The sequence below is a fragment of the Austrofundulus limnaeus genome, unplaced genomic scaffold, assembly GCF_001266775.1.
Source record: "Austrofundulus limnaeus strain Quisiro unplaced genomic scaffold, Austrofundulus_limnaeus-1.0 Scaffold65, whole genome shotgun sequence".
NCBI classification, from domain to species: Eukaryota; Metazoa; Chordata; class Actinopteri; order Cyprinodontiformes; family Rivulidae; genus Austrofundulus; species Austrofundulus limnaeus.
This window is the reverse complement of record NW_013952467.1, coordinates 538366-550159: the sequence shown is the minus strand read 5'-3', so window position 1 is coordinate 550159 and position 11794 is coordinate 538366. Positions and strand designations below refer to the sequence as shown.

The window sequence follows — 11794 nt, the reverse complement described above, 5'->3', positions numbered from 1 at the left end:
CATTCAACTAGATCTGTTACAAAAGGACAACTGATATTACCAACTTTTAAAAACTGTTACGGCCAGAGGTTTTTCTTCTATGCTTATACTAAAGCATGGAATGACATTCCTCAAAACATAAAATCCATTTCAAAACTACAGCCCTTTAAGAAGAATCTTGTCTGCCATCTGCTGGACAYTTTTTGTTGTGCTCATATTTAGACGTCCTATTTTGCAAATGCTGCCTTCCTGAAATTTGGTATGCTTGTTTGTCTTTGTGTCTATGGTGTWTAATGATGTGATTGTGGTGCTGTATTTCTGAGTGGTTTATGTGCTGCAGAACAGGGACCTGCTGTAAAACAGCAATTATGCTGAGTCAGGCTTCATTTTTAGTAATCTTTTCCTGTTRAATCAATAAATCAAATCAAATCAAATCAATACTTTGTAATATTTTTAAAATGCTACCTGGAATAAGTCATCAGTTTGAGACCGTTTTGAAGAAAGTCATTTATTTTAGTCTGCTTCTCTGTTCTCCAAATGAAAACAAAACCATTTACATGCAGAAACTCTGAAATAAAAACCAGCACTGATTTATTTTCAACAAAGGATTTTTTTATACTGTCAGAGCCATTCATATTAAAATCTGATATTTTCATGCATAATTTACTTGAACGTGCACGATTATGCTTTCCTCGGGAGAAACCAAAAAGTGTGTGTTAAACCATGATGCAGCCTTGACGCACAACACTTGGTGACCCAAAAACAGCTAAATCAGTGTTAGATGGGAGTCATTATGAATGTGAAAAAGACTCTGATGTCAGCAGCAGTCAGGTTTTGTGTTTGCTAAAACACAAGATGGCGATTTTAGAAGCTGCTTGAATTTTTTAAAATTTTGAACCCTTGATCGTACCAAAATTAGCTCAGTTTTAAATGCACAGTGAGGTCTCAAGTTTACACCACAATCAGAATGAAATAGCTGGGTTTCAGTCACGTGGATTTGATGACGCACAATGTCACATGGAAGGAAAATGTCTGAGGAGGAAACCATTGTATAGAGTCTACATTGTATGGATTTAGATCATTTTTCAAGACAAAGAACAATTAGATCACAGTTATGTTGGATGTCACCCGTATGTCATGAAGATAAATGACATACTTGCCAACAATGGAAGCTGTTGATATCACAAACTATCTGCTCCTTCAGACATCTTAAACAAACAGCAGATAAAGTCTATAAAAGTCTGGAAATGTATAACTTTTTGTCAAAGGATTGGTCCACAACCTCAGTACTAAACAGCTCCACGATGATTATTCTTTGGTCTTCACCAGGGTGAGTCTTTGTTCTATTGTTCCATATGTTAGGATGCTAGCAGTAGCGGCTATACAAACCTAACAACACAAAGCACTATGGCAGCCTAAAAATCCAAATGAAGTCCGTTTGAAGTAAATGAGCATTATATAGCAACCAAATGCTATATAAACACAGCCACAAAAACAAGTTAGCTAGCTCACATACCTCTGATGAAGTAGTTTCTGCAGACACCAGTAGGCCTAATATCAGATTCTGCTCCTCTTGACTGCAGACGTACATTTAAAATTACTTTTTACAGCATTGTTCTGTGAGTTTTCTACATTTGTCATTTTTGTGTGTGACAGTCTTTGATACTTAATAATAAATCTTTTTCTCTTTTCTCTGTTCTAACAATTAGAGCAGCCGTAAATTACACAGAACATGGGGCTTTTTTTCAGATGGCAAATCCCCCCATCTATGTTTCATGCTCTCACTGCATTGTGACATACCGTGAAACTAAGCTGTTGGAGAAAACAAAACTTTAAAACCTATTTATTATATTTGGGAGGATGTTTTTTGTAAGAGTCGATTTAGGCAGTGGTGGGCAGCACTAATCTGAAAATTTGTTCCACTAGCTCTAAAACACTAACTCACTATTTAGGTCCCCTAATTCTAAAGCACCAATGCACTGAAAAAAAATTAGCAAAAGCTAATTCTAAAGCACTAAAACAACCCAGTCAACCCATAAACATTCTTCAACAGACGAGTCACAAATTACCATGTTGCTCTCTTAAGACTTATCATTGACAGTCCACAGCCATATTTGTGTTCAGATATTGTCAATATATTGTCACCTAGTAGATTGACACACATATGAACAAAATGTGTGACAGTTTTCACCCTCAGCTGTTAACATTAACGTTGATCAAAAACATTTAAAAACCTCAGTTAGTGCTTATAAACTTAGCCTATAATTTTAGCAAGTGCTAATCCACTAATATTTTTTTTTTAATTAGCAAAAGCCCTAAAGCACAAATCAGGAAATTAGTTCCACTACTAGTGCTTTAGTGCTTTAGGGGAACTGTGCCCACCAGTGGATTTAGGGTTATTCAAAATTTCAACAAGCCAACATCAGAGATTGGCGAACGTTTTGTAAAATATCAATAATTAATAAAAAAAAGTATTTTCAAGTATATGGGAAGGTTTTATAAACTTCCCTTTAAAATGCTGAAGGCCAAAGAGCCAACAGCATTCATGACAAATATTTTCTTTTAACTTAAGGTTCTTGAGTCAGTCACTTCGAAATTGTTTTTCACACTTTCAAGATCGCAGACATGTCCAAGCAGCTTGTTGAGAACTGATGTAATGTTTGTTTATGTGTGTGGGTGGATGGATGGTCATGAGTTTAATACTGCCTGGAGAGTTGTTTGTTGTTGTTAGTGCTACCTTGTATTAAAGGTGTGTGCGGGTGAAGTTACATAAAAAAAGTACTTGGAAAAGACTTGCTGCAGTTTTGGTCTTTCCATCACCTTCCACCTTTTTTTTGGCAAAGCCATAAAAGTTACGTAAACAGAGCTGCAAAGGGCAGCAGTTCACTGACGTCCACAGTTAAGCATTTATAAGATCACTCAGTAGTGGCCATGTTTACTGACCACTGCTCAGTGAAGTACGCAGATTTGGAGCTGACTGTTAACTCAGGTCTGGTGAATGCCTCATGGAAAAAAGAAAGCCAATTTTCCAAAAAACATTTTAACAGAGGGCTTTTGTCTGCAGAGATATATTCAGCATGTATTGTATTTATTGAAAATATATTGGGGATTTGAACAAACAAAAGCACAATAATGTAAAATGCTGCCTTCTTTTCTTTTAGTTGTAGGCTACTTGTTGCAGTTATGAATCTAAATTAGTTTATTTTCTTGGCACTTCTAACTATAATTCATCACAAGAAGACAGTTTTTGTTAAAGCTGAATCAATAAAATTGTTACCATTCATCCAGGTTACATAATCCAGTCTGATACTGAAGATAATTGGTGATTTTCAATTGATTTTTTTTTCAGTTAGTGTTTGTTGTTTTATTGACTTTGAGTGTGGAAAAAATGCTCAGTGCAACTTGAAAAAAAGGTGACATTTTGGGGAAAAGTGGTGCAGTGAGCCAAAAGGGGAACATAATTTATCACATTTGATCTGTTAAATGGGACCATTGTTGTTGTTGACCATGTTTTGTCACATACAAAGAAAAAAACAATGTCAAGTTTTATTTCTACATGTCAGTATTTTTTTTGCTTTCAAGACAGACGAGTCTTTTTTTCTCTTTTTCCTTTCTAAAAGAGAACATGAATATTGATCTGATTGAAATCTCTCCAATAGCCTCTGTGGACACATAATGAGATGTATCTGTGCAATGACTGCTTGTAAGTCCATTACGAAAATAACCACCTGGTAAGAAGGATTTTTTGGTCAGAGAGGTCAATGAAGGCGAACTCTGCGAACCACCATTTGCTCTGTGTTTTTTTAGGTAATCAGCGTTTGGCAAATTATTGCTGAGTGCACAGACAGGAGCTAGAAGTCTGGTTCTTCTAACTATATGTTCTGATGTAAAATGTGTCATATTATTCTTTGATAAGGCCGAAGCAAAGCTCTGTAAGTTGTTTTGTTTCACAGATTTACAACACCATGTTGCGTGTACTCCATGTTATGAATGACACAGCTGACAGATTGGGAGATTATCAAAACATACAGGCGGTGGGCAAACTAAGCCCAGGCCTATCAGGACTCTGATTGACTCTGACCTGTAAGGTCTTTTGTATTGGAAATCTCAGTTCTCTTGCTTCATTCAACAGTTTTTCTGCCACATGGCCCGGCTTGACACGCAACGCCTCGGAAACACACGCCATGTAAACACAACATGACCCTGCTTCACTTCACACAGTCTGATTTCATCAAGGATGTTACACCGAACAAGGACAGAACCCAGCTCTTTGAACTGAAATGACCAGTGCTGACTGTGCAACTTCAAAATGAACATTTTAAAATTACCTAAAGAACGTAGGTTAATTTTGATTGAATTATATTTTTTGTTACAGTAAATACAAATAACCAAAATTCTAGTTTTCATGACATAGACACTACAGACTATCTGTTTTTTAACGACACCATAACAAGTTTACAGATTAATTTGTTATAAAAAATACTGACTGTAAAATTTAGTTTCTTAAAAGTATAATGAATATATATTAATTTTGTAACATTGTCATATACTTTGCAATGCAATTCGTGCAACCATAGCTAAAGTATGTTACTGTACATTACATTTTTTTGACAGTGATGCCATTTCAGGAAAGATTTGTTTCCAAAAGAAAAAATAATAATAGAATAAATGTAATGCATTTTTTAAGCTTTTTAAGATATAGTTTCTGAATGACAATAATGACATGTAAAATCTTTGGAAAGAATGTGTGATTTTTATATTTGTTTGAGGCATTTGTCTGAGACTGTTAGAATGGCTCACGCACTGTTATTTTTTTCCACAAAGAACAAAGATTGTGAAGACAACAAAAAGAAAATGTCAGCATGTATCTGAAGAAATGCACTAAAATAGACATTCATGAACAACAGTCACATAAATGTTTAAAACTATATGTTCTTGTTAGCTTTTAATTAGATTTCTCACTAAATGATTAAGTGTTTAAGTTACACACTTCTAAATATAATGTGTGAGCTGCTGTCACAGCAGTGCAGGGATCATTACATATAAACGAAAATGTGAACATTTCTGGAACTTCTACTTCAATGGCCAAAGACATCACTGTTTATTAAATTAACATTGCAATACTTCACAAAGGCACATATATTGTAGCCTGCAGATTATCTCAACATATTTGTAGCTGCTCTTTGTGTGGAGGAACTGTGTAGTGTTCTATTCTCAAACTTATCATTTTAAGGGCTGTTTTTTTTTAGTAACTGCTGAGAGCAAACAGGGCTGAGAAGTAAATTAATGTGTGTAACTGTAGCATGAGCAAGCTGCCACCGGCGTGTTTACTCTGCTGAAGGCCGTGTTGCCAGGACGGCGTGTGTGCGCCGAGGTCTATCTGACAGAACGAGCTGCTCTGGAAGAGGCTGAGCCTGAGGACACTGTGGTGCTAACTGTTTTCTAGGACTTACCCTGACCTGGTTTCAGCAGAGCTGCAGGGTCTGTGAGTTGTTTTTAAAGGGAATGTATCAGAAAAGTCATGATGAAAATGTTGATGCTAAGCAAGTAACACCCAAAACCTATTTGTTAGCTGTTATCAGAAAACAAATAAAGCAGCAAATATTGGGTTTAAGCTGAAAATGTGCTTTTATTGATGTTGTTGCACCCTTTGTTATAGAAACTTAAATTAAATTTATGTTTGATGCCTATAAATCTAACTAAAGTCTAACTAAAAACAGACTGCAGTTTGAAAACAGCTAAAAATACACACAAGGATATATTTTCCTTTAGATTAATTATCCATTATAGAGTTGTTCTTGTGCTGGTGGAGACGTTTTGCACGTGTCATGTTTTATGCAACTGTGGGAACATGCTGGCTTAATTGCTGACCAATCAGTCAAAGGTGCAGAATGGGTCCACTCCACCCATGTTACACAAATCCATCTCTGAGACTTTAAACAACCAGGCTTAAGTAGACCTATCTGATTTCAACCTGTTGTCCCTCAGAGGCCAAAAAAAAAAAAAAGGTCAGCAGCAAGTTTGTGGTTTTACGTGCTGTGAAGGTAAATACAGAGACATATGGCTGAGGCTTGTGTCTGACATGTGCATATTGTGTTCTGCATAACATAATATTTTTGTCTCAGCCCAAAAAAAGAAGGGAACAAATACATGAACAAAATCAGTGAGCTGAACTAAAAAATAGGTTTGAAAACTAAGCAATTTCATAAAATAATTGATCAAATTTAGAGTATTACATTCAATTATCTTCTTCCAAAGCCCAACTGCTTTATTCACAACCTCTAAAACATTGCAGCTCGTGCCAGCTTATGTGTTTAAGTTCCTCAACCTTAAGAACAGAGTACAGGTTGTAAAAAAAAAAAAACACTGAGTGCTGATGAATGTGCCAGACAAAATCTGCCAGAGAAGGAGAAAGGKGGGGGAAATGAATCATGACAGGACCGTCAGATGTGGCAGCACGAGTGACACTTCAATTCAATTCAAGACTTTCTTTTTTAGTAGCAATCGTTCCTTCCACCGCACTGATTCACAGGTGAGAGGACAGGTGAAAGGTGAGAAGTGCTTAAAACGGTGAAGTGGATGAGCGGCTTGTGAGTCACAAGCTGCGGGCTCTATCTTGGGCTGCTTTAATTAATAGGCCATATGAGAAAGTCGATACAAATTGGATTGAGGGGCGTGCAGGATGCAGTTCCGAGCAGCTGGACTTCGCTTGTTGGTTTCTTTCTTTTTTTTTTTTTTGTTTTTCTTGGTGACGTTTGCAGCCTGATTGCTTCCATTCTGACATTTGGCCTAACCTGTAACAAAATCAGGACTCCTAAAAGTTCAAATATTGTCCTGTTGGAAATGTTCCTGTATGTGTGGTTTTGCACCTTCTTTTTTTCCAGCCTGCTCTCCACTAACAGTCAGTTTACTTGTTACTGGTGACTGCCTGAGTGCACAAACAGTTTGACTTTTTCCTCAGAGTGATGATATGATATGAGCTCACATGCTCATGTCATGTTTTTTTCTTGTTGTTCAAGTGATTTTGTGTTTTCAATGCACGCAAATAAAAAAAAATCTAGCTGAAGGCAGGAGACAATAGTGTAATTGTGCCGGTGTTTGTTTGTCTGTTAGCAAAATATCTCATGAACCTCTGACAGATTTTAGCTCAACTCTCTAATCATGAAGCTCTACAACTGAATATGAAATCAAAATTTATTTATTTACCTTTCACACACAGCAACATTTTAAAGTGCAAAACAGAGAACAAATAACTAAAACCAACATTAACAGAGCAAATATAATCAAGAACAATAATATGAAAAATAGCTTTTGGACTCTGCCAAATTAAATTGTTGACAACCACTTTTTTTAGATACCAAGCTTTTTGGAGAGGTATAAGGTTGTATAATGTGTATTTATATGAATTATTGTTTGAGAAATTGAATTTTTTTTTGTTTTGCTGTATTGCTAAAATTTTATGGTTTGAAATTTAATATATATTTTTGAAAAATAGGGGTAGGTATTACAAGATTTGTTTTCTTCTTCTGCTGTCTTTCATTTTATTTAATTTGTATTTTTGTTTTATGTGAATTTGTTTCGTTTATTAAAACAAATGACTAAAAAATAATAAGGTGTGGTTGTGCTGCACTTTGTCGTTCCCATTAGTCCAAAAATAACAGTTCATGTAAAATATGCAACATTAGGAGGTTTATTATCAAGGTTTGAGATGATCTTAATCCAAAACTCAGACATTAAAGAAAAGTTAGGTCTTCAATTTAACTTTTGGTTTATTTTTAAAAAGTTTTTGAACGCTTTCCAAACTGATTCGGTGAATCCAGAGTTTCCCAATGATGCCATTTACGGTGAAAGTGCCACACGCATTGTAAAAAGTGAAAACAAAAGCTTGTGTCTTTCTGGTTTCATTCTGAAGAGGGCAGGACAGAATTGACGCACACAAACATCCTCGGTAACGTTAGGATTTTAGGTCCCGCTTGCTCCTCTGCTCCCCGGTGGCGCTGCAGGGTGACGCACGACGCGTTTGGAGGCGCGGCAAAACTTCTCCTATAAATTGCCGGTCTGAGCCCGTCCAGCTTGCACACAAAGCCAGGTCCAGACCTGACAGAAACGTTGTTGCTGTTTGGGGGATTTAAAAGAAAAAGAAAAAGAACCCGACCACCTGCTGAATCGGGTGCAAATATGATAAAGAAAATGTCGCCGTCCGAGAATGAGTTCGACATCCCGGCCAAGAACTGCCACCGGATGGTGATCCTGGGCTCCACTAAAGTTGGAAAGACAGCCATCATCTCTCGGTTTCTCAATGAGAGATTCGATGACCAGTACACTCCTACTATTGAGGACTTTCACAGGAAATTCTACAGCATCCGGGGGGACGTTTACCAGCTGGACATTCTTGACACATCTGGAAATCATCCTTTCCCTGCAATGAGGAGACTCTCAATTCTCACAGGTGAGGTTTGGGATGATCTGAAATCAAATCAGGCGCACCTCAGAATCCGCACCGACTGTATGTTAAAACGTGCATGTCCCCTCTTTTGTTTTTCCAGGCGATGTTTTCATCCTGGTGTTCAGCCTGGACAACAGAGACTCGTTCCAGGAGGTGCAGCGCCTGAAGCGCCAGATCCACGAAACCAAGTCGTGTCTGCGCAACAAAACCAAAGAGAAAGCGGACGTTCCGCTCGTCATCTGCGGCAACAAGTGCGACAAGGACTTTTACCGGGAGGTGCAGGACGAAGAGATCGAGCAGCTGGTCGCCGGAGACGAGCACTGCGCGTATTTTGAGGTCTCCGCCAAGAAGAACACCAACGTGGACCAGATGTTTCAGACGCTCTTCACCATGGCCAAGCTGCCGAACGAGATGAGCCCCGACCGCCACTGCAAGGTCTCGCTGCAGTACTGCGACGTTCTGCACAGAAAGTCCTTCCGAAACAAGAAGTTCAAGGACGGGAATGCGTACGGGATCGTGGAGCCGCTCGCGCGCAGACCGAGCGTCCAGAGCGACCTGATGTACATAAAGGAGAAGGCGATAGGAGGCGGTCAGGCCAAAGAGAGAGGCTGCATCATCTGCTGACAAATGACTGCAAAGTCCAAGACTCTAGAACTGTTGAAGCCAGTGTGTCTGCCTTGGAAACATGAGACCAAAACATGAAATCTGGATCCACACTGGATCTAAAGCTGTGGTGCAGTTGCTCTGAAAATGCTGTAAATCTGTATTTCTGTGAGTTTTTTGAGAGCAGCATTGAAGAGAATGTTTACACTTCGCCTTTATTCTCAGACAGGGTGAAACTTGAATGTTTGTCGCAGAATGATCAAAGAGAATCATTTGTGTGTGTATTTATTATGTCCTCGACATTTTTTTTTTTTGCATAAAGAGAAAATAAAACACTTGCTACTTTTTTAACCTGTCCTCCTCTTGTGTGTCCTTTCGAGCAGCAAATTTATAACACTTAAACATATTCTGAACATTTTGCAATGTCCCCCTGTCCACTCAAAAATAATGCTGACTTAACCAAGTTATGTCAACTGGTTCCATTCAAAACCATTTACTCATTTTCTTTGAAAAAAAAAAAGCAACTTACTCATATTCTTTGAAAGAAAATGAGTAACTTGTTTTGAATTCTCTCAGCTCAATTGAGTAGAACCAGTCGACGTAACTCATTCAGGTAATTTCATTGTTTATAGTGGAAATATTCTTCCCTATATTCAAATGTTGCATCAAGATATTTCAGATGAAAAAAACTGCACAATTATTAAAACACCGTCCTTGCTGCAGCTGCTCAAGCTTAATGCAAATGTTCCTTTCGTGTGATAACACGATTCAAAATACAAGGTTTTTATAAGAATCAGTGAGTTAAATTTGATCTTTTAAAGACCATATGATTCAAATTCAATAAAAATTACAGTAAAACTTCTCTTAAAGTGACGGTTTGATAGATTCTCCTTCAAATTCAATTTTAAAGCTTACAACTGACATTATCTGCCACTTTGTTTTAAGACCCTGCGGGAATCCTGGAATGCTAAAACACACAAAAGCAACATATGAATGAATAATTTACAAGAAATCCTGGAACGCGAGTAAAGTTATAAAAAGAAGTGTTTAATTACAAAAATATTTACAAAGAAAATCTTCAGTAAAGATAACTTAATTCACACTCTTACACAATATGAACAAATGAATACAAGACGTTCAAAAGCATATCGCTGCAGGGCAGCTGGAGGATAAACCAGTCCCTCTTTTATTAAGTGCCCATCTCATGTTTGCATAGTTAATGATGAATTCCTCCGTCAGTGCAGCAGTCGTCGGTCTCATGATGCTTTCGGCACATCAAACATGCAGAGGCTTTTGTATTTCTGCAGCAGCTGATTCTTGGTGTGGACCTGCTCTCTCAGCGTGGCCAGCTGCTGCTGCTGCTCCTGTGGACTGCTGTCGATTCCCGGCATGTTGGAGATCTGCTCCCGAGCCTCCTGGATCTTTGCCTTCAGCTTTGCCAGCTCCTGATGGACATCCTGGCTCTCTTTGTCCATGCTTTAAAAACCAAAAGAGAATTATAGTGTTACTGTAGACTTACAACGTTTGGTTTCCATTTTTTAAAAGGAAAACACAAGGTAATTATTGATAATATAGTGAGACATCTCATCAAGACAAAATGTAAATAAATTAACAAAACTGCATCAACTTTAACGATTCAATAGATAAGCACAGTTTAATTTATTAAAACAAACTGACAAACAGAGAATTTGTATTCGTATTAGTGCAAATTCAAACAATATTAAAACGTATTTTGGAGCGATGGGAATATGTAGGTATATTGTAACTCCAACTTTTTTTTCCTGACCAAAAAAATAAATAAATAAATAAAAAGGCAGCCTGATGAGAACAAATTGCGACTTATTCTTTATTTTAAAATGCAAAGAATAATCGCACCAAATTCTAAACATACAGAAATGTTTATTTCACCTTAACAAGGAACTGTTCCTGACTTTAATTAACAGGATGGTTTATTGTTTTGGGGGACAGCTTAGCAAGCCTTCATTCAAATAGGTAGCTGTATGTTGTTAGCTAAAGCTAACAACATACGAACATATAGAGTAACTTATTACACTCACAAAAAAAAGATCACACCGAAAAACACACAAGCAACGGCAGCACACACGACACAATCAAAGCTCTTACCATTTGATAATATCATGAACTAAAGGCAACAAAGAACAATCTTCGTTCTCCTTCTCGAGCTTCGGTTGAGCAACCGCCATTATTCTCCACGGATTACGGCGCAGATTGATTACGTCACGCGTCCGTCTGATAAACGTCACCTTGGGAGACTTCCCCGTGTGAGTGAATCGAATTAAACTGGCTCAAATAAATTTACCACAACTAAACATTTAGGCTTCATTTCACATATGTTTTTGGTCTTATTTTTTTAACGATTAAATAGGTCAGTGTTTCATTAAATCCAAGATATTTATTCATAATAATTTGGTACTATTAGCAAATTTGTATCTGTTCATATATAGTCCATGCTCATAACAATACTCAAATAACTTGGCAGTGCTCTTGTTTCAGCTTCAGAAGTTTAATTTCACATTGAAAAAAAAATCCAATGTGTTTAACAATGTTTGCAGAAGAAAGTAAATGTGTAGAAACACAGCTTTTCTTCCCTTGATGTGCCAAAATGTTCCATTCTCAGAAGCAAAATCTAAAACTCTAATGTTTCTTCTTTATGACAGAATATTTTGCCTATAATAACCCCCCAACACACACACACACACACACACACACACACACACACACACACACACACACACACACACACAC

At 37.4% G+C, this 11794-nt stretch overlaps 2 protein-coding genes across 2 annotated transcripts; one reads left to right on the top strand and one right to left on the bottom strand.

The window, feature by feature from the left end:
• Positions 1-8053: 8053 nt before the first annotated feature.
• LOC106518663 (dexamethasone-induced Ras-related protein 1) lies at positions 8054-9385 on the top strand. Its single transcript, XM_014010035.1, has 2 exons — positions 8054-8428; positions 8526-9385. The coding sequence occupies exons 1-2, from the start codon at positions 8158-8160 to the stop codon at positions 9047-9049; spliced, it is 795 nt and encodes a 264-aa protein (XP_013865489.1). The 5' UTR covers positions 8054-8157; the 3' UTR covers positions 9050-9385.
• A 669-nt stretch (positions 9386-10054) lies between these two features.
• On the bottom strand, positions 10055-11261 carry med9 (mediator complex subunit 9). Its single transcript, XM_014010034.1, has 2 exons — positions 11153-11261; positions 10055-10504 (listed from the first exon to the last, which is right to left on the bottom strand). Exons 1-2 carry the CDS (start codon positions 11230-11232, stop codon positions 10285-10287), a joined length of 300 nt encoding a protein of 99 aa, XP_013865488.1. The 5' UTR covers positions 11233-11261; the 3' UTR covers positions 10055-10284.
• Between the last annotated feature and the right edge of the window lie 533 nt (positions 11262-11794).